The 22,665-nt window shown below is 41.2% G+C and overlaps 1 protein-coding gene across 1 annotated transcript in view; it reads right to left on the minus strand.

The window, feature by feature from the left end:
- The window catches only part of LOC306707340 (protein phosphatase 1 regulatory subunit 37), a gene marked incomplete at both ends in the record, with an annotated part of 68,345 nt that extends 45,891 nt beyond the window's left edge, over window positions 1–22,454 (minus strand). The window contains 5 exons of the mRNA XM_079174734.1: window positions 1,137–1,256; window positions 1,449–1,549; window positions 4,905–4,950; window positions 19,702–19,802; window positions 22,295–22,454. Of these exons, the coding sequence (XP_079030860.1) occupies window positions 1,137–1,256; window positions 1,449–1,549; window positions 4,905–4,950; window positions 19,702–19,802; window positions 22,295–22,454 (528 nt within the window). The remainder of the gene's footprint in view (window positions 1–1,136; window positions 1,257–1,448; window positions 1,550–4,904; window positions 4,951–19,701; window positions 19,803–22,294) is intronic.
- Window positions 22,455–22,665: the final 211 nt, after the last annotated feature.

Below are 22,665 nucleotides of genomic sequence, written 5' to 3' on the forward strand. Positions count from 1 at the left end.
CTCAGCCGCTTATCTGCGTCCAGGCAGCAGGAGCAGCAGGCTAGGCAGGGTGACGTTTCTCTCCTCATCAAACTCTAAGGACAGCATTCACCAGACTCTGTGTTCAACACAAGCAGCCATGTTACGTGTCTTTTCTGTGTTGTTTTCACTTCACACTGACACAGTGACAGTTGGGCACGGTCAGTGTGTAACTATGATAGCGCCGTGTGATCGGAGTCAAAGAGAGAAGTTGTTCATCTTTCATTTCTTGTATCTTCCACAATATTAGTTTTCATTTATGTACACAAAAGAGCACAGAAAGAACATGAAAGAAAACACGTATATGTATCTTTCAGGACCTTTGTCTCACTCAGAGGCCATCTTTACCATAAGAACATTACTTTAGGAGCAAGAAAATTTTGACAGATGGCGTTACCACGCTTTTGAACTCCACCATTTCTTTCCTCATATATTCATGTTTTTATAATCTCATAAATTTGTGAGTTTTTTTCTCGTAAATTTACGACTTTAATCTCTGAGTTTTTTTCTTTGAATATAACCCCCCTCCCCCGGCTCCGTAGTTATTATATTTTTAACTTGCAGTGGCTCTAGTACTCCGTTGTAGAGTGTGTTTCCCTCCAAACGTCAGACAGCACATTGAGCTTGCCAATTTGATGAAGCAAATGTCAGTTCTCCACAATGCCAAAGGAATGAACCAAAATAGTACCAAAATAGTGAGGAGAAAACTGTTAAAGTAAGTTCATCTAAAGAGAGAGAGAGAGTCCTTACATTAGTGAAGAAAATAATCTTAACTGGAGGTCATGCTCAAAGTCCTTGCATTGTGTTCCCTCATCCTGTCCCGCTTTGATCGCATAGACACGCAAGTCAGTCGCTGGTAACATTTGGGCCGACAGTTTCTCCCCCCACAGCTAATCAGTTATGCTGCTAATGCTATCTGTGATGCTGCAGCGATGCCGCGTGTGGCGGTGTTTTGATGTGTTTATGCTTGTGTTCGCAGTGGGAGAACTTCTCACCCTGTTTGCTCTGCCCTGCGTCTTCAAACCATGTAATGTGCAACAAACTCACTTTCTAGGATGTACATTATCCCCCAGAGAAAGCCTACAAGAAAAGATTACTATTCCACCGCGTCAGCCAACCTGCTTTATCAAATGAGCGAGGGCCCTCCAACACAATGTTCCCATACTGCCGTTGTCAGAAATGTCAAGATGGGTTGTAGATTCATAGTACAAAATCATATCCAGCAAGGACGATGCTCCCTGCAAGAGAGAGAAAATAGGGAGGGAGAAAAAAAAAATGAAGAAAGCAAGCCGCCAAATTTGACAGGAATGTTATGAAGTTCTTTTGGAAGGAAAAAAATAGCCTCTAATCTGATACAGGGAAGGCCTGAATATGAAACTGTATTGGAAGAAGCGAAGATGAGGAAAATAAGTTTTGCTCATAAAACTCACATTTTCTTCCAGTTGAGCTGCCTGCAGATTGATGAAATCAAAGTGCAGCGATTTCAGAACGACTTCCAGAGCTTCACAGGAGCGCTGGTCTAATCGCTCACCTTGATAGAGGCAAGCAATCAAACGGAAGATAATTGGGAGGCTGTTTGCTAACAGGCAAAATTGCACGGCTCTAAATGCGCTTTATCCTTTTTTTTCTGAAATGAACATTTCAGCAGAAATCATGCCAAAACAACTTCCTTTATGGGAAAAGTTGATCTGCTGGCGCATGTCTGTGTGTAAGAGTGTGTGTGTGTGTGTGTGTGTGTGTGTGTTTTCTTTTAATAAAGTTCTGAGACTTAATGAGAAACAGAGAAAGAGAAATAATGACAGCCCCAGTTAGAAGAATAGGACGCCGTTCCTCATGATTGGACTTCTGCGATGTGAGCGCTCCCGTGTCCATTGATTACTGACTACTGGCAGAACACTGTAATCAATACAGTACTTGTATACAAAACTTCCAAAACCTCAAAATGTAGTCTGATTACTTTACCTACAAAGTCACATCACATTGAGTAGAGAGTTAACAATTTAACATTCATCAATTTAACATTCATATAACATATATATGTGTTATATAATATATATATATACATATATATATATATATATATACATATATACATGTACATATGTTATTTTATATATACAGTATATATATATAGGTATATGTATATATGTTATTGTTACGTCTTTTTTTTACCAGAACCGAGATGTAGAATTTATTTAAGTAGAGCTGTCAGTTACATTGATGCTACTTCATCCCTCAAAACATTTGATGCTAATGTATAATGTGAAGAATTATTATTGATTAAACATCCCAGAATGCATCATAATATACAGGAACATTGGGCTGATGCTTATTTTTGAATGCTGGAATAGCTTGACCCTGACACCAGCACTGACCAGGGACGATTATTAAAGAGGTGCGATCTTATACTTCAAACTCAACCCTCTGTCTCTTCTTCTGTTCTGCTGCTGTTATCCTGTTACCTGTCTGCAGTGTGATGCAGCCCTTCATACAGAGTTCTTCTTTTTAATGTTCCATTTATTTACTCAACTTTTCCATCCTTATAGCATCACCGAGGCATCTTTCTGTACAGCCGTTATATTTGATATATATTAATTAATAGTTTATTCAATCCTTTTTCCTTTGTATTTATGTGTCACACACTGATCTTGTTCTTCGCACTTAACCCTTCCCTGGCCTGTTTATTCTGCTGTGTGTGTGTGTGTGTGTGTGTGTGTGTGTGTGTTCTATGTGTCCTGAAGCAGTTCATACAGGACGTTTAGTTTGGTAAGTGGCTTTCTCTGGTTCGGTCCCTGTCAACCAAATAATCACTCACGTCAATGTTTTACTTCAACTTCAACCGACCATGTATTCTGCTGAGGCACTGTGTCTGTTAAAGTGTGCAGGTCAGGGTTAGCGACTGATATCTCATGTAGCCAATGTCGCTGTTATGGCGAGCACAGATACCAAGAACCATATGCCAACGTTTGAGCGCCGTCACGGTTACTTTATTTAATATTTACATTTTCTCCAAATAAAGAGGTTCTGGTTTTCCTTTCTGTACAAAAAAAGGCCCCAAATGTGAGTTATGCACCGAAGCCAGGATTCCACATAGGATATATTTAACCAGTGTGTCTGCAGAGTATCATGGACACAGACATGTCCTTTGGGACGAATACAATTCTGTTATTTTGACTTTTACCCCCTACAATTACCTCCACTATTAACTCTGATCTGCCATCTGTACAAATACATGTAGAATTAACCTTTTCTTGATTTAAGCCTTTTTGTCTCTTCCACATGTTTTACATTTGTGTTACCTCAACATTATTTAATGTCTGTAATCCACTAATCCCGTTGTTCTGAAGTTATTATTGTGTTTTTAGGAGTAATTATCAGGGATCACTGTTACCATTTTGTAATCTGATTACTGCAATGTGTCGCTCCTTTTTAAAGTCATCTTATGTGTGATGTGTGTTTGTTCATGCTTTGAAGGAAGAGCAGTGAAGATGTGGTAATCTGATTACTCCTGCTCCCCAACCCTGATCAGGAGTCACACTCCAAATCTAACTGTGACCGATCAAACAAATCCTTGTGGCTTTTAAGACTCTCTCTCTCCCCCCCCCCCCTCTCTCCTCTCTCTCTCTCTGTCTCTCTCCCCCCCCCTCTCTCCTCTCTCTCTCTCTCTCTCTCTCTCTCTCTCTGTCTCTCGCTCCTCTCTCTCTCTCTGCTGGGTTAATTCTTATCTCCCCGGCCAAGAAGGGGGAAATGATAATTACTATCATAATTATTTCCAAAATGATTTTTTTTAACAATAATCACTTAGCTGAGTGATGGCAGAGGGCGTGTGGGGTGGAAGGGAGAGCCATCTGAAATCCCATTTTTCTAATCCGCCCTGCGTCGGGAAGATAATAAGGCAGCGACACCCGCAGTCAGATGTCATCAGTGCGTGACGACAGTGACGCCCATCACGGCATCGCACACAACTTTACCCTGCTGCTGTTTGCAGATGTGTCTGCTGCTGTACTTCTATACTTCTGAGACCTCCAAAGCCGGGACATTCCGTCCAGTCTTCACTTTGGATCCCAGTTGGGATTTAGGAGTTGATCTGAGATTAGGTTTGGTTTCATTTAAGGACTAGCATCTGATTTAGTTTAGGTTTCAGATTTGAACTAAGATTAGGTTGAGTTTAAAGGCTGCAATCCAATTCAGTTTGGGTTCAGGGTTAGTGTTTAATGTGATCAGATGTGAGTAATGGTTATGCATAATTCAATTCAAGATTAGGCACTGATTCAGGTTTCAGTGGGTGCTGGGGTTGAGATTAAAATTGGATTAAGGCCAGAAAAAGCATTAGGATTACAATTGGGGGGTTAGGCAATTAAATATTTTTTTTTAATAGAGTTTGTTGGTGTTATTTTCTTACTAATGATATGCCTTATGTTGCATATATATCGCCATCATTTCAAAACATTTGCAAACATCTGAAGCTGCATCAGGAAGGAGGAGAATTATTCCACCGATCGAGTCCAGTGATGGTGACATTTTTTAAAACAAGCATCTTCACTGGGATTTATGGCACGTTGTCATTGGAAGTTCTTCATGTTTTTGATAAACACATGAAGATAAGTAAATAACAATATGTGTACTCACTCATTTCAAATAAACCATCCCATTGGCTTTAGGATTAAATCTAAGGCACTGTGTGTACATTTAAATATAGAACAATGTTATTGACCATCAATTTGATTTCTTGTGCACAAATTGTCTCGTGTATTTCTTTTACATATTCTCTATAATTCCTTGTTGATTAAATATGTAGAAGATTACAAAATCAATCGGTGTATCATGAATGTCACATAAAGTCCTCAATCATGTTTAATAATGAAGGAGTGAGGCGTTCGGCTTACCTTGGAGATCCAGACATTTCACACCGCCACCTACACACACACCCTGCTGAGAGAGAGACAGAAAGAGGGGCAGAAGCAGGAGGTGTGAGGGAAAGGTGCGAACACACACACACACACACACACACACACACTCACACACACACACACACGCGCACACAGATATTTGGCAACAGCAGTGCAACATCCACCCTCCCGAGTCTCTTTCCGCACGGCCTCTCCATCCATGCCACGCTGTACCGGTTTGATCAGGGAGGCTTATTGGACGCCAGAGCATGAATTATGAATTTCACACAGTTTACCGCCGCCGTTGATGGTGACACGGCGTCCTAATTAACCAGTGTATAATAATTAGAAACAGCTGGTCATCAGTTGATGTGTTCATTTGCCAGAGCCAGTGTTCCACATACATCTAATTTGACTGCATCAATCACCGGAGGTGGCAGATTTGTGCGGATGATGAAAAACACAGAATCTTTTTTTTTCGACTGACAAGCAAAACAAGGAAAGGGAAGATGGATTTTATTTTTTTAAAGCCTCCTGTTATAGATGATGGTAAAATGACATTCTGTGACACGGGATCACTGGGAGAAGGGTTGAGCTGATACATGAAGCTGAATTCTTTCAAAAACTATACAAGCATGTTTCACCTCTGGTCTGATGGAGACCAGAAAGTTATTTATGTGGATATTTAACGGTTGTAATGTATCAGGATTCAGCTGATCATTGATGAGCTGCTGCACTGAGAACGTCTCCAGTCTGGTGATGCTGTTTGAAGGAACGGTCCTGTAAGACTTCTGGGAGATATTTGGATGTTTAGCATGACAACTGTCATATGTGAAAAAAAAACGACTTCATATTAATTGAAAATATCACTTGGTGGAAGCATTAATTAGAGCCCACCCTTAACCACCAGGGGGCCCCAAATGTGAACAAATTAAAAATATGTCTCCGTGGTTTCCTCTGTGCGTGTGTGTTCTTCACAGGATGGAAGTCATACTTAACATATTGTTTAGGTTTTATTGAATTTATTTGTGTGTTTTTGTATGTTTTTGTATGAATCTGATTGTTGTTTTGCACATTCACACGTTACAATGCACATTTTAAAGATGTTAAACAGTTGTTTTGTAGGGTGACAAGATAAAGTCCCAGTTAAAATGGATGTGAGAGCAGATTTACTTTCTGTTCTATGACGCATTCCAGAATATGTGAGCGGTGTACAGTAACAAGAGGTGCAAAAAGTAAATAGGGTGTGTGGGGTGCCCCATGTTGCTCAGGGCCCTGTCCACCTTTGCGACAGTCAAACCCTGGCTCTTCCGTCTCCCCCCCCCCCCCCCCCCCCCCCCCCCCCCCCCTCGACTTATCTCGGCTGGCTCACTGAACAGCCGCCTTCTTATTCGCGAGCAGCTCCTTGTTTCCTCTCTCCTTGCTAAATATGATTCATTGTTCAAAGGGACACGGGGAGCACAAAAGGACTTGGAAGGCTTTCTTCGCTCGCCTCTCGTGCTGCCGAGAGGAGAGCGAGGCGGGAGACAAAAAGACGGCGGCCATAATGTGCTCCTGTTGAAAGAATTAGACAGATCAATGGGACATAAATTGCACTGTTTATGTATACAAGAGGCTGGTGTGTAATTGGTAGAGGTGGTTGAATTTCCCCCCGTAATCATCTTAACTGAGACACACACACACACACACACACACACACACACACACACACACACACACACACACACAGACTTATGCTTAAATGTGTCTACATGCTCATATGCACAATTATACAGAGCGGGGATGTGTGTATATGTGTGTATGTGCTCTAACATGCGGTGCTTTTATATAAATAGAGCAGGTTTTCTGTCACTGTCAGCTCAGATAGGAAGGAGCGCTTCACCTCATTGGTTAAAATTGTATTAATTTCACAAATTACAACAATCCATGGATCTGTTTGACATTTAACTTTTCATTTAATCTGCACTGCAGGATTTTATTTTAGCAATGCATCCATTCATTTGAAGATGTATTAAACTACAAAACACAGAAATCTGGATAGTTATCACGACAACACTGATGATATCCCCGGACTCATAGAAAGAACAGAATTACTACAGCGCCACAGCTTTCACATGACAGATTGGCCAATGCATGACTTATGTTCTATTCCTTTAATATCTCATCCTTTTATTTGGAAATTTTAGGTTCTCCAGAAATGTGTCACATAAGAAACAAAAATCGAATTAATCTCCAACAATTATGATAAAAAAAAATAAGCAACATGTGCATTAGAAAAGTTGCAATTAATAAACATATGGTCCTTTGCTTCTTCATGTAAACATTACAAAAATACAATTAGAAAGCTGCTGTTTTGGCTGTAATTTTTGTTTCTGTACTTCCACATCCATGGCAAATATTCTATCATATTCGGACTCTCGGACCTGATTGGTGGATCCCGTCTCCCTCACTGTCGCTGTCTTCAGGTCCCCTCCACCCCTTCAGACCGTAACGTGTAGCGGTGTCCATTATTGTATTATAGCAGAAACAAATAACCAGGGCCATCATTTTACATCAGAGCATGTGTGCTTCACTGGGCAGAGTTATTGTGCCGTGAGTGCACAGACAGTTTAGGAACACACACACACACATACAGTATGAATAACGTGTCATCTTTAGAGATTCATGCAGATGCTTGCATCAGTTATCCTGATTAAAGCTGTGAAACACTCACATGTATGGGAGGTTTTCTGGCTCTGTGCCGCATACGGCTCTGATTCTCACCCCAACATGTAACTTTACACCGAGCTCCTTATTTGATTCTTCACAGTCATGTCATTAGATATTACAATGACATGACTGATTTAACTACGACCAGGGCCTAAATGCTGTTTCCTCAGGAGGACCATGTGCATCACAGGGCTGTTTTACTGGGCTTAATTGTGATGCTTTAAAGCGTTCAGCATCACTCTTTTGAAGGAAATCTTGTTTTTACAGACTTGTCAATGGTGAGTGTTGCTGGGCACACATCACCATGTCTCCCCCTCTCTGTAAAACCAGGGGGGCGGAGCCTTTCAGAACTACCTCGAGCTGGTTGGCTTCGGAGCACGAGGACAAGAAAAGTTTCAAAATGTTCCAGCTGGAGTAGAGGCCTGTTTTTGGGAGTCCAGCCTCATCTCTTTCACTGACTTTGTATACGTTGCTGTCACCTATTTTTTGAATATTTGTTATTTTGCAACAGCAAAAAAAAAACTAAAAACACTGTCAGTGTGTGCTGGCGTCCGACGAGCGACGACTTGTGAAACCGGTTTGTTTGTGGCACCGAGCCAATGAACGACGCTCGGCAAGAATGTGCAAGCAACTGGCTGGCTGGCTACACATATCACACTCCCAAACACACATACACACACACATACACACACACACACACACACACAGCACGTCCTCCTCACAAGAAATACAGTGGCGGCTGTTTTTCATCTTAATGAATTTCTGAACTTCGTTCCCTCTCCGCTCGCCGCTGCCTCGTGGTGAAAGACGGAAACCGAAGGCGCCGGCTGCCAAATCAATTGATGTGTCAGGAGGGAGAGAGGACAAAATGGAGTGATAAAAAGAAAAGCGTTCCCTTCCTCACACACACACATATACACACACACAGACACAGAGAGAGCGGGGGGGGGGGGGGGGGGGGGGGGGTCTGGTTTTCAAACTTGACTTCCACAGAAGTCTTCTCTGGTGCATTCACTGGATTCTTCACTCAACCGTCCAGAGCTGCTCTGCCTCTCCAGGTGGCTTTGTATTAAAAACTGTTTGAGTGCACCATTTTTATCCTCTGCCCATTTAATTAACTGACAAAATATATATATCTATAAATAAATATATATTGTATGTATTTTTAACATGCATTTTCAGAGCTCTTAGGGGTTAAACATCCCCCCCACACACACACACATACACATTTTCCTTTCAGCATCTTTTCCGCAATAAAGGATAAATTATTTAAAATAACACGACCTTTTATCTCACACCCTTTGAAGGCGGCAAATTAAAAATGTAAATTGGGAGCTAATTAATATGCAAATGTATTCGTTCGCTGTTAACAATTAGCAATTAAAGCTGCAGTGTCTAGAAAGAGCACAGACGAAATTAGTAACTTCATTTATCATTTAAAAAAAAAGAGGGAGATCTAAAAACGTACATAAAATTCTAATTGGCTTTCAGTATTTGCCACTGTCATCGCCTTTGTTGTCCGCACTGCTTTTGAAATACATGATCGCCTGCCTTTAGCGACTTAATTAATGCCACTTTGTGTAAAATATACCGTCCCCTTAAATGGCTGATGTCAAAAATAATGTACACATTCAAGGCTGAGTGGCGAGTGCTTGGTTGGAAGGATGTGTGTGTGTGTGTGTGTGTGTGTGTGTGTGTGTGTGTGTGTGTGTGTGTGTTTCAGTGTGTGTGAACGTCTGATCTGTGTGTTGCACATCTAACTCTCTGCTGAATGTTAGACGTAGCTTCTCACTATGTGATTCTATCAGCGCTAATACTGGAGGGAGCAGAGAGAAAAACACGGAGCATAGGAATTATGTCAATTTAGGATTTGGCACAGGTTCCTTGTGGGAATTATTTATGACGGAATATTTTTAAAAGATCATCCTTAAAAATAAGGAGTCAACATAATAACAGGTTATTCACCACAATCATCTTTTCAACACTTCTGAATGTGGGAAAGCTTTCCTGCCGTTGGAAGTCTGTGTTCAGGGATCCTGTTTGTTTTAATGTGATTCATTTTTATTTTGGTCTTTAGGATCAAATGAATTAGAATCACACTGAAAACAGAACTATAAGTGCTTACACAGCAACACAGTAATGAATGAATGTTAAAAAAAGAGATGATAGCAATGAGCAATAAGGTGTAATGCCCTTCTCACAGTATGAAGTGTATACGACACTTGTCTTTCTTGTCTGGACCGAGTAGCTTGCTGGTTATGCAGACATGTATATTGACTGACTGACGAGGGAATGATCATTTCTACGTCATTATTCTCATGTCCTTTGAAAAACCAACACATGTGATTTTTAGCACGAGATCCGCACCAAACACAGACGTATCGTCAAGTTGACAGAACATGGTTGTGTGATCAGCTTGACTATATTTAATCTAAAATGAGATTTTGACACACATGTCACCCGCAACAAATATCACACCTCTTGAGATTTTGAAAATTGCAGCAGGCAACTGTGATTTTGATTAAATTTCGATTAATTGCAGCCCTACACAGAGGTCTGGTCTTCTGTGCTTTCTGGGGCGTACAAGTAAACATGTTTACCAAATATAGGATATTAAGCCTTTCAAAAAAAAGCATGTGAATGTATCGTAAAGCACAACATGTGGAGCAGCATTTCATGGGTAGATACGTATAGACACATGCCATTTTGGTTGTTATCTAAAAACATCTGTCTCACGCGCCATTTCACACGTGCGTCATTGTCTCACATTGGGTTCACTATAGAGTGAAATAGAAAAACATTGTCGCCGACCGTTTTATTGGGTCTGGGGTTTGGGCTGGGAAATTTTAATTTATGAGCTGTACTTTTTGAATTTGATGTCCTACCGTTTCCTGTAGGACATGACAGGTGGAGTGATCCTAGAATGGCACATCAGTTGGTGATGAAGGATCTTTAGCTCGAGTGCTCTTTTCAGTCCTATTAGCAGAGAACACCCAAACTCTTAAATCTTCACATGACATCCTTCTTTTACACAACGCCTTTTCCTTCTCTGCCTCCTTTTCCTCAAATCTCTTTTCCTACAGTGGACAGATCCATACTATAATATTGGGTATTTTGATCCTGAAGTACTGCTAATTTGGGACAGCTCCCGTTTAACAAGCGTCCTCGACATTCAGTGTATATTTAAGTCATTCTTTGCATTTAAAGTATACATCTGATGATGTTCTACCTGTTGTTTTATTTCTAAGAAATCCCACAAAAAGACTTAAGATGACATCATGTGACCCGGGTCACTTAGGTAATGCGATGACACAAAGGCCGTAGCCATGGAGTCAACATTAGGAGGGACCAAACCATGGAATTAACTTTTTATTTATTTTATTTTATATTTTGCAATAAGAGTGTATTGTATTAGAGATTAGGGATTCATAAAGCACAGCCATAATAATGTTCTCCTCCTGTCCAATATTCATTTTCATAACTTTTTATGTGACAGTGATATGCCTCTGCTGTAACACTCTTGTTACATTCCAGTTTTCCACTTGTAACACGTGATAATGATGAAATAAAGAAACAGTCTAGCCTGAAGTGTTTTTTTCCTATTTAAACCTCTTAGAATATTGAGGACTGACTTCCTCCCTGCTCTGCTGGGGGGATGGATACAGATGTACTGTTAGATTTAGCTGGGTGAAAAATACTGAGCTCTCTGTAATGTGGCTGAACTGGCCCTTTAAATCCTACACTGTTGGAGGAGTTATGAAGTAAAGAGGGGAAATCTACAGCAACAACAAGTAATTCCAATGTGAGCAAAGATCCCATGATTGACATATTGTTTACACGTGCATGTACACATTGCGTACGTGTGGCTCTGTCTGAACACGTGGTAGTTTTCGGTGACAGAGCGTCTCCTCTGTGTGAACCCTCAGTGAGTCCGGACCAGTAATATTATCCCTACTTACAAAAGCACTCATATTACTTGTGCAACCAGCCGACCGTGCAAATTCAATTCAGCCTAATAGTGCACCACCAATAGTGCACATCACACATGCCATTCAGTTTAACTGCAACCGCTCCGGATTCAATTAGCGGCACAGAATGTAAAATAGACTCTTTTACACGTAGACGAGCTTTTATCCCCTTTTCACTTCTGCATGCTGTTTCCCAGACGGCATTAAAGCAGAGCTGTGTAAAAGTACAATGGGAAAGGCTGCGGAGTCAGAGCGTTTTAAATAAAGCATGTTGTTGCTGCCACCGCGTGTGTGCGAGTGCGTGTGTGTGTGTGCGCGTGTGTGTGGGGGTGCGGAGGCCGTCTGAATGACAGACTGGAGTGCGTTAGCGGCGGGTCCCGTGGTGATCCTCATTCCGACCCCGCTTCTCTCTCTCTCCCCCCCCCCCCCCCCCCCCCCCCCCCTCCCCGTGTGATCGCCACGACTGCCGCTGTACGCCATTTCAAATGCGCCACTAACCGCCCCGTTATCGCTGCTCTCGGCCTGTAATGAGAGGAGCGACATATGTCCGGTCCCCCTGCTGTGCCATGATAAGCGCTCGCACTCAGACGCATGCAGGAACACTCCTCCACCTCCTCCTTCTCCTTCTCCGTGCTTTTATTTTGCATGCAAAAAAACCTGCTAACAGCCACCGAGGAAAGAAAGTGTGGCACTTACTTAGTGACATTTACCTCGCTGCCGAATATTCCACGCGGGGAGGGGAGGGCGCAATAACAATCAGCATGCATTTAATTTAAAAGAAAAAAAATGTTCCCTTTAGAATTACGCAGGCAGAGGGAGATATAGCTTTATATATCTGTGTGTGTGTGTGTGTGTGTGTGTGTGTGTGTGTGTGTGTGTGTGTGTGTGGAAGGAGCTGTGACAGTTGTGCCGGCAGACTTCCGCAGTGCAACATTAATGCTAATCAAAAGAGCTGAGAAAGCAGCGGTGGTCTGTAAAAACTGATTTTCTCTTGTCTTTTCATTTCTGGAGCCCCCCCCCCCCTCCTCCTCGAGGGATTTATCGCAGAAAAATCACATTTCTGGGAATTGAATCTGACCCTATGGATTTATTAGAGGCACGTTGTCGTGTAAGGCCGTTTGGTTTTTTTTCTCAACTGTGGGATAAATAATGGAAGTTAGGTTGCAGTAATTGATTTCTCTTCAGTCCACTCAACTGAATAATCTGCAAGGGAAACAACCGCTAAGCCATTCATTAGAAGATTTGCCAACATGCAACTAATTCAGAGCTTATTCTCCAAACATCATGGAACAAACGCAAACTCCTAGTCGGAGCCGGCTTGATTTACAATCCTTTTGTGTTTGTGGAAAATACTTCAACTAAAACCTAGAAACAACAGTTTTTCACCATTGTAAACTTAATAAATCCATCAATAAGTCACCCTCAGCACAAGGGGGAAGAATGGACTGTTTAACGTCACACAAACTGATGTATGATCTACATTCTGGGAGGATTATTTCAATCTATGGATTTGTGAAAGGTGAGCGTACACTGTGAGATGAGAAGTAACATGTCTGGGCAAAAACTCATTCTCAATAAACATACATTTTGTTGTAATTTTATGAAAATAAGGAGTTTTCTGTTAAAAAATATACAGTACTTTAGCTATATGATTTCATCAGATAAAAGGAGACTTCTGTCACATATCCCATGATAGATAGAACGAATAGAATAGAATTTTCCTCAATTAGAGGAAATTTGGAATCCAACCTGTAACCACTTTTACTTTACAGGGTTGAGGACGGTGCTGACAGTGTGAGAGAAAATAGTCCCTTCATGAAACTGCTCACAAGGTCTGTGGATTATCTTGAGTATTCAGTTCATGATTTCTGATAATTCTTTTACCACAAGCTGAGTGCCATATAGTTTAGCAGACATCTCTACAGTCGATATCTACAGAACTTTAAATCACACCAAAACAATCTAGATTGTTGTAGTTGTGTTGTCTCTGTGTATCTCTTTGTAGCTGCTTTGTGTCTCTTTGTAGTTGTTTTGTGTCTCTTTGTAGCTGCTTTGTGTCTCTTTGGAGGTGTTTTGTGTCTCTTTGTAGTTGTTTTGTGTCTCTTTGTAGCTGCTTTGTGTCTCTTTGTAGTTGTTTTGTGTCTCTTTGTAGCTGCTTTGTGTCTCTTTGTAGTTGTTTTGTGTCTCTTTGGAGGTGTTTTGTGTCTCTTTGGAGTTGTTTTGTGTCTCTTTGGAGGTGTTTTGTGTCTCTTTGTAGTTGTTTTGTGTCTCTTTGTAGGTGTTTTGTGTCTCTTTGTAGTTGTTTTGTGTCTCTTTGGAGGTGTTTTGTGTCTCTTTGGAGTTGTTTTGTGTCTCTTTGGAGTTGTCTTAGTCTCTTTGTAGTTGTTAGTGTCTTTGTAGTCTCTTTATAGTTTCGTTAGTGTCTCTGTAGTCTCTTTGTCTCTTTGGAGTTGTGTTAGTGTCTTTGTAGTCTCTTTGTAGTTGTTTTGAGTTGCTTCCTGGTTGGTACGTGTCTCTTTGAGGGACAATTTTAATAGGTGAAGGCTAGGGGGGGCCCTGACATGTTGGGCCCCTGTGCCTGTGCCCGGTAGGCCCGTTCAGTAATCCATCCATGGCTTGATCATCTCAATTACCTTTGTAATCGCAGAGCGAAGCAAACAGAAACACAGAGCGGAAAGACACACAGTGAAATCAGAGAGTTAAAGCATGGCGGCCTTAGACCCCGCTGGCTCCAACCTATTATTGTTTACCACTCCTATGAAGATGTCACCGACAGCAATGCTGTTTTATCCACTTACAATATTTCAAAGGAGTGCAAAGGGGCCCAAGGGTGCAATAAAAAAAAAGCTTTAAATAGTCTTCATCGCTGGTCCTCGGGGGAATCGCCCCTTGCCTGAAAAGACCTCATTTAATAAATTTGCTCTTTAGGCGTTCCTCTTTTCGTTTGCATCGTCTTATTATGGATTCATTTGCATGCAGCTCTTTTGGTCTAAATATTGCTCCTCTTAGCTAATACTTATCCATACATATTTTACTCGTTCAGGAAGACCACCTACAACAGTTTCCAATGCATCTGGGTCCATTAGCACCTCGGAGATAATACGGCGGCTGTATGCTTAATGTAAGCACTGCTAAGTCTCTAATTTTCCACAAATAATTCCCCTTGATCTCAAGTCAAATTATGCAAGTGTGTGGGGGGGGTAAAGCAGCATGCTTTAACATGGCTGGTCCAAGTAAAATAAGTATGTACATAAACTGAATTATAAATGGCAGACTGTGTGTTTCGAGTGTGGCTAAGAGAGAATAAGTGAGTTTATTTTGTTGGAGAGGGAGCAAATGTGTGTAAGGAAGATGTTTTTAGTACGCTTGCACTTCGGAGTGTATGCACGTGTAACTCTGATGAATGTTAGTCCATTTTTGGACCATTTTACAGTTTGTGAAGAATGATGACGTATATAAGTGTGAGCACACAGTTTGATAATGGATGTACAGCGGAGTGTGATCGCTTTTCAAGCTACGGAAGGACACCACCAAAGATCACGAATGAAACCTAAACAAATTGTCTTTCCAGATCTATGTGCTATCAGTGAGTGGGTAGAACACATTAGCAAGTGGTCCAGTATTTTGAGGCCAGATATAAACATGTATTTGGCGGAGTGTGTTATGTTACACTAACGAGAAATTACGAGTCACTAGATGCTTCCAACTATGTTATCTGTGGTCATGAGCGTCAAACACCATGACAGAAGCACAGAGGTTTGATTTCATTGAGTTCAGCATTTCTGATCAGTCCCGTGGTGGTCAACACGTTCAATAGCTTGCTGTCATAGACGCAGTTGAAAACATGTAGGTTTCCTCTTAACAGCCTTCAATCAATTTTAAATACAGACTCATATATGTTTATTATTTACGCCAACCATTGACGCAAGTTAATACGAGTAACCACGGACTCATTCGGCTGAAAGTCACCAGTTAACATGGTCACTCTTTAAACTGAATCACCTCTTCCTCTGTAACGGTCGTGATCCTGTCAGAATTATGTAGAACTTGAGTTTGCTGTTGGCATATAGATTCTGACAACTGAATATGCAAAAACCAGACCGTTTGATGCTGGTAACAGTTTAAATTCAGTGTTTAAAGCTTGCTAACTCTTCTGGATGGCTGGAGCAAAGCCACACTTATGTTCCCAACATGCACATGCATACTCTTGATGACGTTGGCTGTAAAAGTGTATCTACACCAAAATGGGATTTCTGATTTCAGTACCACTTATGTATAATTCAACATTGTGAGAGCAACACGTCTGCAAACAGATGTCTTTTCTTTTCATTTTGTGTATTATATTTCAAGGGGGAATAAGCAATAAAGCGACTGTGGCTGAGTGGTAGAGCAGCATAGTCCTGAGGCTCGGCGGTTCGATCCCCGGCTCCGCTAGTCCATGTGAATGTGTCCTTGGGCAAGACACTTAACCCCAAATTGCCCCCGCAGGCTGTTCCTGCCATGTATGAATGGGTATGTATGAGTAGATAGTCCTGATGAGCAGGTGGCACCTTGCATGGGTAGCCCCTGCCATCAGAGTATGAATGTGAGAATGGGTGAATGATGACATGTAGTGTTAAAGCGCTTTGAGTGGTCGGAAGACTAGAAAAGTCTACACAAGTGGAGTCCATTTACCATGTAAAGACAATCAGAGGGCTTTTTTAGTAACACTTTCTATGACGCTTTGTCTATAATAGATTATAATCTGCTTATAACACCGTATAATCATAGTTATACACATGTAAATATTCTGCTGCTTTATTACAATAATCACACCACATTATGAATCCTTTTATAATAACTAAAGGTCAAGCGTCACAATAGTTCACAACTTCTGGTCACTCACTGACTCACTTTCTCTTTGCAAGCATCATAGTCGTTCTACATCATAATCACTGTTATAATGTATTATTATGTGATTATAAGTTATTCTAAGTGGTCAATGTTTGATTAAGTAAAGTAAAAAAACATCATTAAATCTATGCAATTCAATGTTTGCAATGTATGCAATCACATTTCTTCACTTGTAGACGTTCCATATAAATACAGAGACTGTATGTGTCACGAGTAGAAACTGACGGTCCCCGACACGTCCAAAACTGAGACAAGAGGGGAACCTAGAGCATCACAGTTTGGAGCGTAGGGCCGCTGACCAAACGTCCGTATTTAACCCGTTGGGACTGAGAATGTGTTGCATAAATACACACAGTAAATCTCGAAGAGGAAAATGAACGAAACCAATTGAAAAAAGAAAACAACTATGACTCATAGAGAGAAATAAAATCAAATATCACTGCTACAATAAATATTTGCTAATCAATTATCTCCTCTGCCTCAATATTAACTTACGTGTGGTACACCACGCTGCACGCGCTGTTTACAGCTGTGAATTATTTGCATTCACACTAACTTGAGCCTTGCTGCAGTTAACCTGCTCTTAGCCTCTTGTTTGGAGTGGAGACGCTGTAAGCGCTCTGCAGCAATAAGCCTGATTGAGGCTGATGGAAGCAAATGATTTGAATTATCCAAGGGATTTTAGTAAGTGTGTATACACACTCACTGTGTCACAGTGTGCATACTCTACGTATGCTCACTGTTTATGTGTGTCTGTAAGCCTGCGCTGCTACATGTTTTAATAAAAGCTTGAGTTGGCAGTCGGCTATGCTCTGACAGCACATGAGGCTCCAGTTGCACCAGGTTATGGTGTTAGTATCGATCCCTTCTGCAGCGCTGTAATATCACTGCATGGTACACTTACTTCATGAGCAGAGTTGCTGATGTTGCATAGCAGAACAGAGTTACACACACTTCTTCTAAGGCAATATTTCACTTTGCAGGTTTCATCTCTGCTGGAGTTTAGACCTCTAGCATGAGGATCTGTTTCTTTTACTAGTGATGGGTTCAGGTTTATGGCAAACATCATGTTCAGTAGAATCAAATGCAAAGTTACAAGGAACCTTTAACTGGTACATGCTGCTGGAGGCCCAGGCTTTATTACTGGGCCCGCTGGAGGGAAGGGAGGCACAGGAGAACCAGAACCAGGACTGCATGGAGCAGACTGTCAGACCCTGCTGCAGTGAAATGGTTTTCTGAAGGGATTCTAGTGCTTGGAAACACTACCACTTTTGAAGGAAGACTTTGAAAGGTCTTCCAGCTTTGAAGGAAGACTATAGTTTATTACTAGTATGGTACCACTAGAGTCTGATCTGCTGGCCACTGAGCAGCACCTCTGAAGTGGGTCAAGGGCCTTGCTCAAAGGCACCTCAGTGGTGGTGATGAGGGAGATGGGAGCAGTACTCACAAAGTTAATAACTGAGACTTTAAAAAGCAGCAACATCATTGAAAATGGGTGCAACAATGCAAGAAATACGAGCAGTCAGACGATCAGGAAAAATGAATACCCAGGTGTTGTAACAGTTGACAGACCCACTTGATGGTTCACCTTTGATGCCGTGTACCTAAATGTTTCCTAATTGGTTCATACTAATCTTTCAAACCTTTTAGCTTGTGACCCATTAATCTGAATCTCCTATAGTGACTGTAGGAGATTTTAATTTTGTAATTGTGTAATTTTCATTAAAAAAATTCAGGTTAGGAATGAACTTTTCATGTCGGACTGAACCTACAACATCTAGTTCAAGCCAAGGTTAGAAGACGTAGTCAGAAACGTGCTAATAGATGGAGGACCTTGAGATTAGTCTGAGTGGGACATGAGCTGTATCCAAGGAGAGCGCTACAGGAAACTGGGGTGGGAGGGAAGGAGGCAGCTGACACACACACACACACACACACACACACATACAAACACAGCTTCTCTGAGATCAATTGTGTGAGTTATGCACCCCCACGTCATCATGATAACAGTGTGAGATGAAAATTGAAAAACAAGTCTTATAGTATGATTAATACAGAAGTTATGTTATTTAAAATGTCTTCTGGTCTGTGCTGGCTCTTAGCGTGTGTGATTTAGTTAAAACATTCCCCTGCAAACTGTGTACTCCTTCAGGGATACACATCTTGGTAGGTATGTCTCAAGAACGGTACTCGTTTTTTTACAATACCGCAAATCCCGAGCGGAGAGACAGCATATTTTTTCCCTAGTAATGCCACATTGTGAATGACAAATCTGTGTTGACATCGATGGGAGAGTCAACGTTAGCTGTTAGCAGCCAGTGGGCAGCACAGACCTGCAGAGCTAGCAGCTAATGTTAATGGAGGTTGCATTGACTTTGGTTACAATGTGTTCCAGCTCTATTCAGTAAAAAATAGTATTAGGTGATGGTAATTTCTATTCATAGACTATATACAGGAAGTGGACATAGTCATCGTGACGACACCCATTGGTTTGTGGACTGCCGTACCGACTACCATGTTTGGAAGACGTAGAGACTCCGTATTTGGCTCTGGTAGTGGCAGCGACCTGTCAATCACAGTAAGCCCGCCCTGAAGCATACCCTGCTTTATGGTCTATTTGACTCTAAATGGATCATAATGTACTAAATGAACATCATGCTGTATTGAAAAGGACTTGAAACTAGAGATTGAGACCATTTTCTCATAGACTTCTATACAATCAGACTTCTTTTTGCAGCCGGAGGAGTCGCCTCCTGATGGTCAGTAGAGAGAATGCAAGTTTTAAGACACTTCCACATTGGCTTCACTTGGCAGAACCGGAAGTTGCCGCCTGGTTCTAATGGTATCAAGTTGTGTTCAAATGTAGTCTTGTAAAATTTTGTTTTTGGCGAGAAACATGAATAAATACATGGGAGATGTATATTAAATAGATATTAGAGACACTACATTTCCTGACACTAGCTCAAAGTGTTCATTTACCGTGGTGCCGAATTGGAAAATTGTGGAATTTCACTTGTATTGGTATCGACAACAACATTTTTTGGTATTGTGACATCCCTACAGTTTGACACAAATATACAGTAACTTAGTGCACTGCAGTATGAGCAGTAAGAGTCACTGAAGACGGCACCACCCACAGAAACAGTAAACCCAACAAAAAGACTTGCCTCATGCTGCTTGACTGACATGTACAAAGACCAGCAGTGATATGTGAAGCTGTGTACCTGGAGCTGCTGCAGGATGTGAGCTCTGGGTTGGACCTGGTGTCTGCTGCAGCTCTGCTGGTACGCCACCATTACCTCCGTCAAGGTGAGGCAGCTGTCAACTAAAGTAGAAGAATACACTCATTCACTGCTTTAATGTCTCTGCATCCCAGTGAGCCACCAGCAACCATTCAAAAGTGCTTAAGGGGCTAAGAAATGCCATACGGTAAACTGTGCTGTGCTCTGAGTGTGTCTGTGTGTCTGTGTGTGTGTGTGTGTGTGTGTGTGTGTGTGTGTGTGTGTGTGTGTGTGTGTGTGTGTGTGTATACTACAAGGAAGATGGCAGTCAGCGAGAAGTGAGAAGGACATGAATGTCTGTCTGAGCAATAAATCAACCAATCAGGCATCTCAGTTTATCATCCACAGCCTTATGGGATAGGAAGTTCCAGATGCGAGAGACTACAGAGGATTTTATGATGGAAACACTTAAACATTTTGATCCTTGTGTATCCTTCAAAACTGGATTGCATTTTAAAACGTATTTAGTTGAATACATTTGAGGGAAGATAAAACAAAGTAAATAAAGACCAGGGCAGCTTGCTTTTAGCTGTGAATCGAGGTCAAAATATAACTACAAGGCTTAAATTAACAGTAGATCACGGTATTTATTTATGTGACAATAAAAAAAATTACCGGTTGTGTTTTAAGGATTGTTTTTACGTTCTATTTCTAATTTTGTTCACTGGACCTGGAGTCATTTAAGAGGTGATTAGCTTAGCTTAGCATGAAGACTGGAAGTAGGGGGAAACAGCTAGCCTGGCTCTGTCCAAAGTTCAAATATAAACAGAAACAACTGAGCACATTGTGTCTCGTTTGTTCATACGGACACAAACAGAAATTTAAAAAAGACAATTTGTGGCTTTAGAGGGAGCCATGTTGTGTAACTTTGCTTTGAAACATGTTTCCGTTACCTGGTGATCTCAAGGTGACAAAGAAACTGGGATGTCAGCGCCCCGGCCTTTAAGTAGTTACAGCAAGTGACTTTGCATAAAAACGTGTCGTTTTACATCTATGTTTAAGTAGAGCTTAACAAATGATGAATATGTAAATGATTAGTTGAGGACAGAGCTACAGCTGTCTCCACCTGCTACCAGTCTTAATGCTCAGTCAAGCTAATCCCATCCTGACGTAGAATCGTGTGTTTTATAAAATGTCAAAATAGGAAGAGATATTGTATTTAGTGCTTGATTTTAATTTACCCAATAAGATAAGTAGATTAGTTGTTTTAATATTTGTGAATCCATAATAGTTCAGGGACATGGTAGCCATAGCTTAGAACACAGACTGGGAATCAGCCTGGCATTGCTGTTTTAAAGAAGCGGTTTGAACTTGACCAACAACATTTGGTAGCATTAACTGCAACCATCTCAAAAGTGATCATGTCAGGCTTATGGGGATAGGTTGGGTTTTCTAGCGTGGGCTTGTATGAGGTTCTTCTCCACAGTCAGTGTATTACCTACAGTAGATGACTGTCAGCACGCCTACAGTTTGGAGAAACAGACAGGAGAACCAGCACAGGGGCAAAGTAATACATGCTGGAGATGGAGGCAGCAGCAAAACCAGAAGAATATATATACGGAAAGAATATTTTCACTGCTTTACCTTGCCGTCAGACAGTCCTTTCAACTGGGAACTGAACTAAAAGTGAAACTTATCTATGCTCTCTTCAAAGCCACACGACTCCATCAACAAAAACAGTAGAGATGGTTCCACTTTCAGTTAAATGCTGAATGGACTTGTATAGTGCTTTTCTAGTATTCCGACCACTCAAAGTGCTTTCACACAACATGTCATTCAGCTATTCACACCTATTGATACAGCGCAGGCACACAGGTTCAATCCTGGGCTCCGCTATAGTCCATGTTGATGTGTCCTTGGCCAAGACACTTAACCCCAAATTGCTCCCGTAGACTGTTCCTGCGGTGTATGAATGGGTATGTATGAGTAGATAGTCCTGATGTGCAGGTGGCACCTTTCATGATAGTCCCTGTCATCAGTGTATGAATGGGTGAATGATGACATGTAGTGTTAAAGCACTTTGACTAGAAAAGAGATGTACAACTACAGTCCATTTACCATCTGCTCAGCTGTATTTGGAATAGTTTACCCTTTACCAAAGCCTTGACTATAACGAAAAACTATTTAAAAAATCTGTTTTCTTGAAGAATAGCAGCTTTTAGTTTGTGTATAGTTTGGAAACTAATATTCCTTTTATTGACATGATATTGATCTAAAACAAGCTACATACTAATATCCTGTTATGTCAGTGAGATAATGGTGAATAAGTGAATATAGTGAGTGTGTACTGTGAGAAATTCACCAAATGCTACATTTTAGGAGGTTGAAGTGAAAAGCAGTTAATACTACATACAGGACAATGCAGACATTCTTTGAATATTTGGATGTTTTGTTTTTTTTAGTTGAAAAAAAACCCTTTCCATTAATTGTGACTTTAATGCAGAGGACCAAAGGTCACCAAAATGACATCATGACATCACTGCGATATTAAATCAGACTTACATTCAACTTGACACAAAGTTAAACAGCAGCTTACCCTTTCTGTCCGTGTCCCTGTGCTCAGCAAATCCGGAGACTATCTGTTCATCAGGAGGGAAGGACACATGCTTTTCTCCTTTACTTCTCTTCTTCTGGCCCTTGTTGGGTTTTTCTGCTCCGTCATCACTCTGCTCATCATTGTCACTACAGTGGGTCATCCCTCTGTTCAGGACTCCACCATGGAGCTTCCAATTGGGATTTGAAAGCAAAGAGTCAGTTCACTTTGAGCAGTAAACACTCAACGTGTCAACAATCTATTCTAGTGCAGCTCCTCCAGCAGCCACGGCAACAGTTACTGAATTAATAATAATAATAATAATAATAATAATATAAAGAGGCAGCACAAAATGTGAGCAACAGTTGACGTAC

This window comes from Pholis gunnellus, assembly GCF_910591455.1.
Source record: "Pholis gunnellus genome assembly, chromosome: 15".
Classification (NCBI taxonomy): domain Eukaryota; kingdom Metazoa; phylum Chordata; class Actinopteri; order Perciformes; family Pholidae; genus Pholis; species Pholis gunnellus.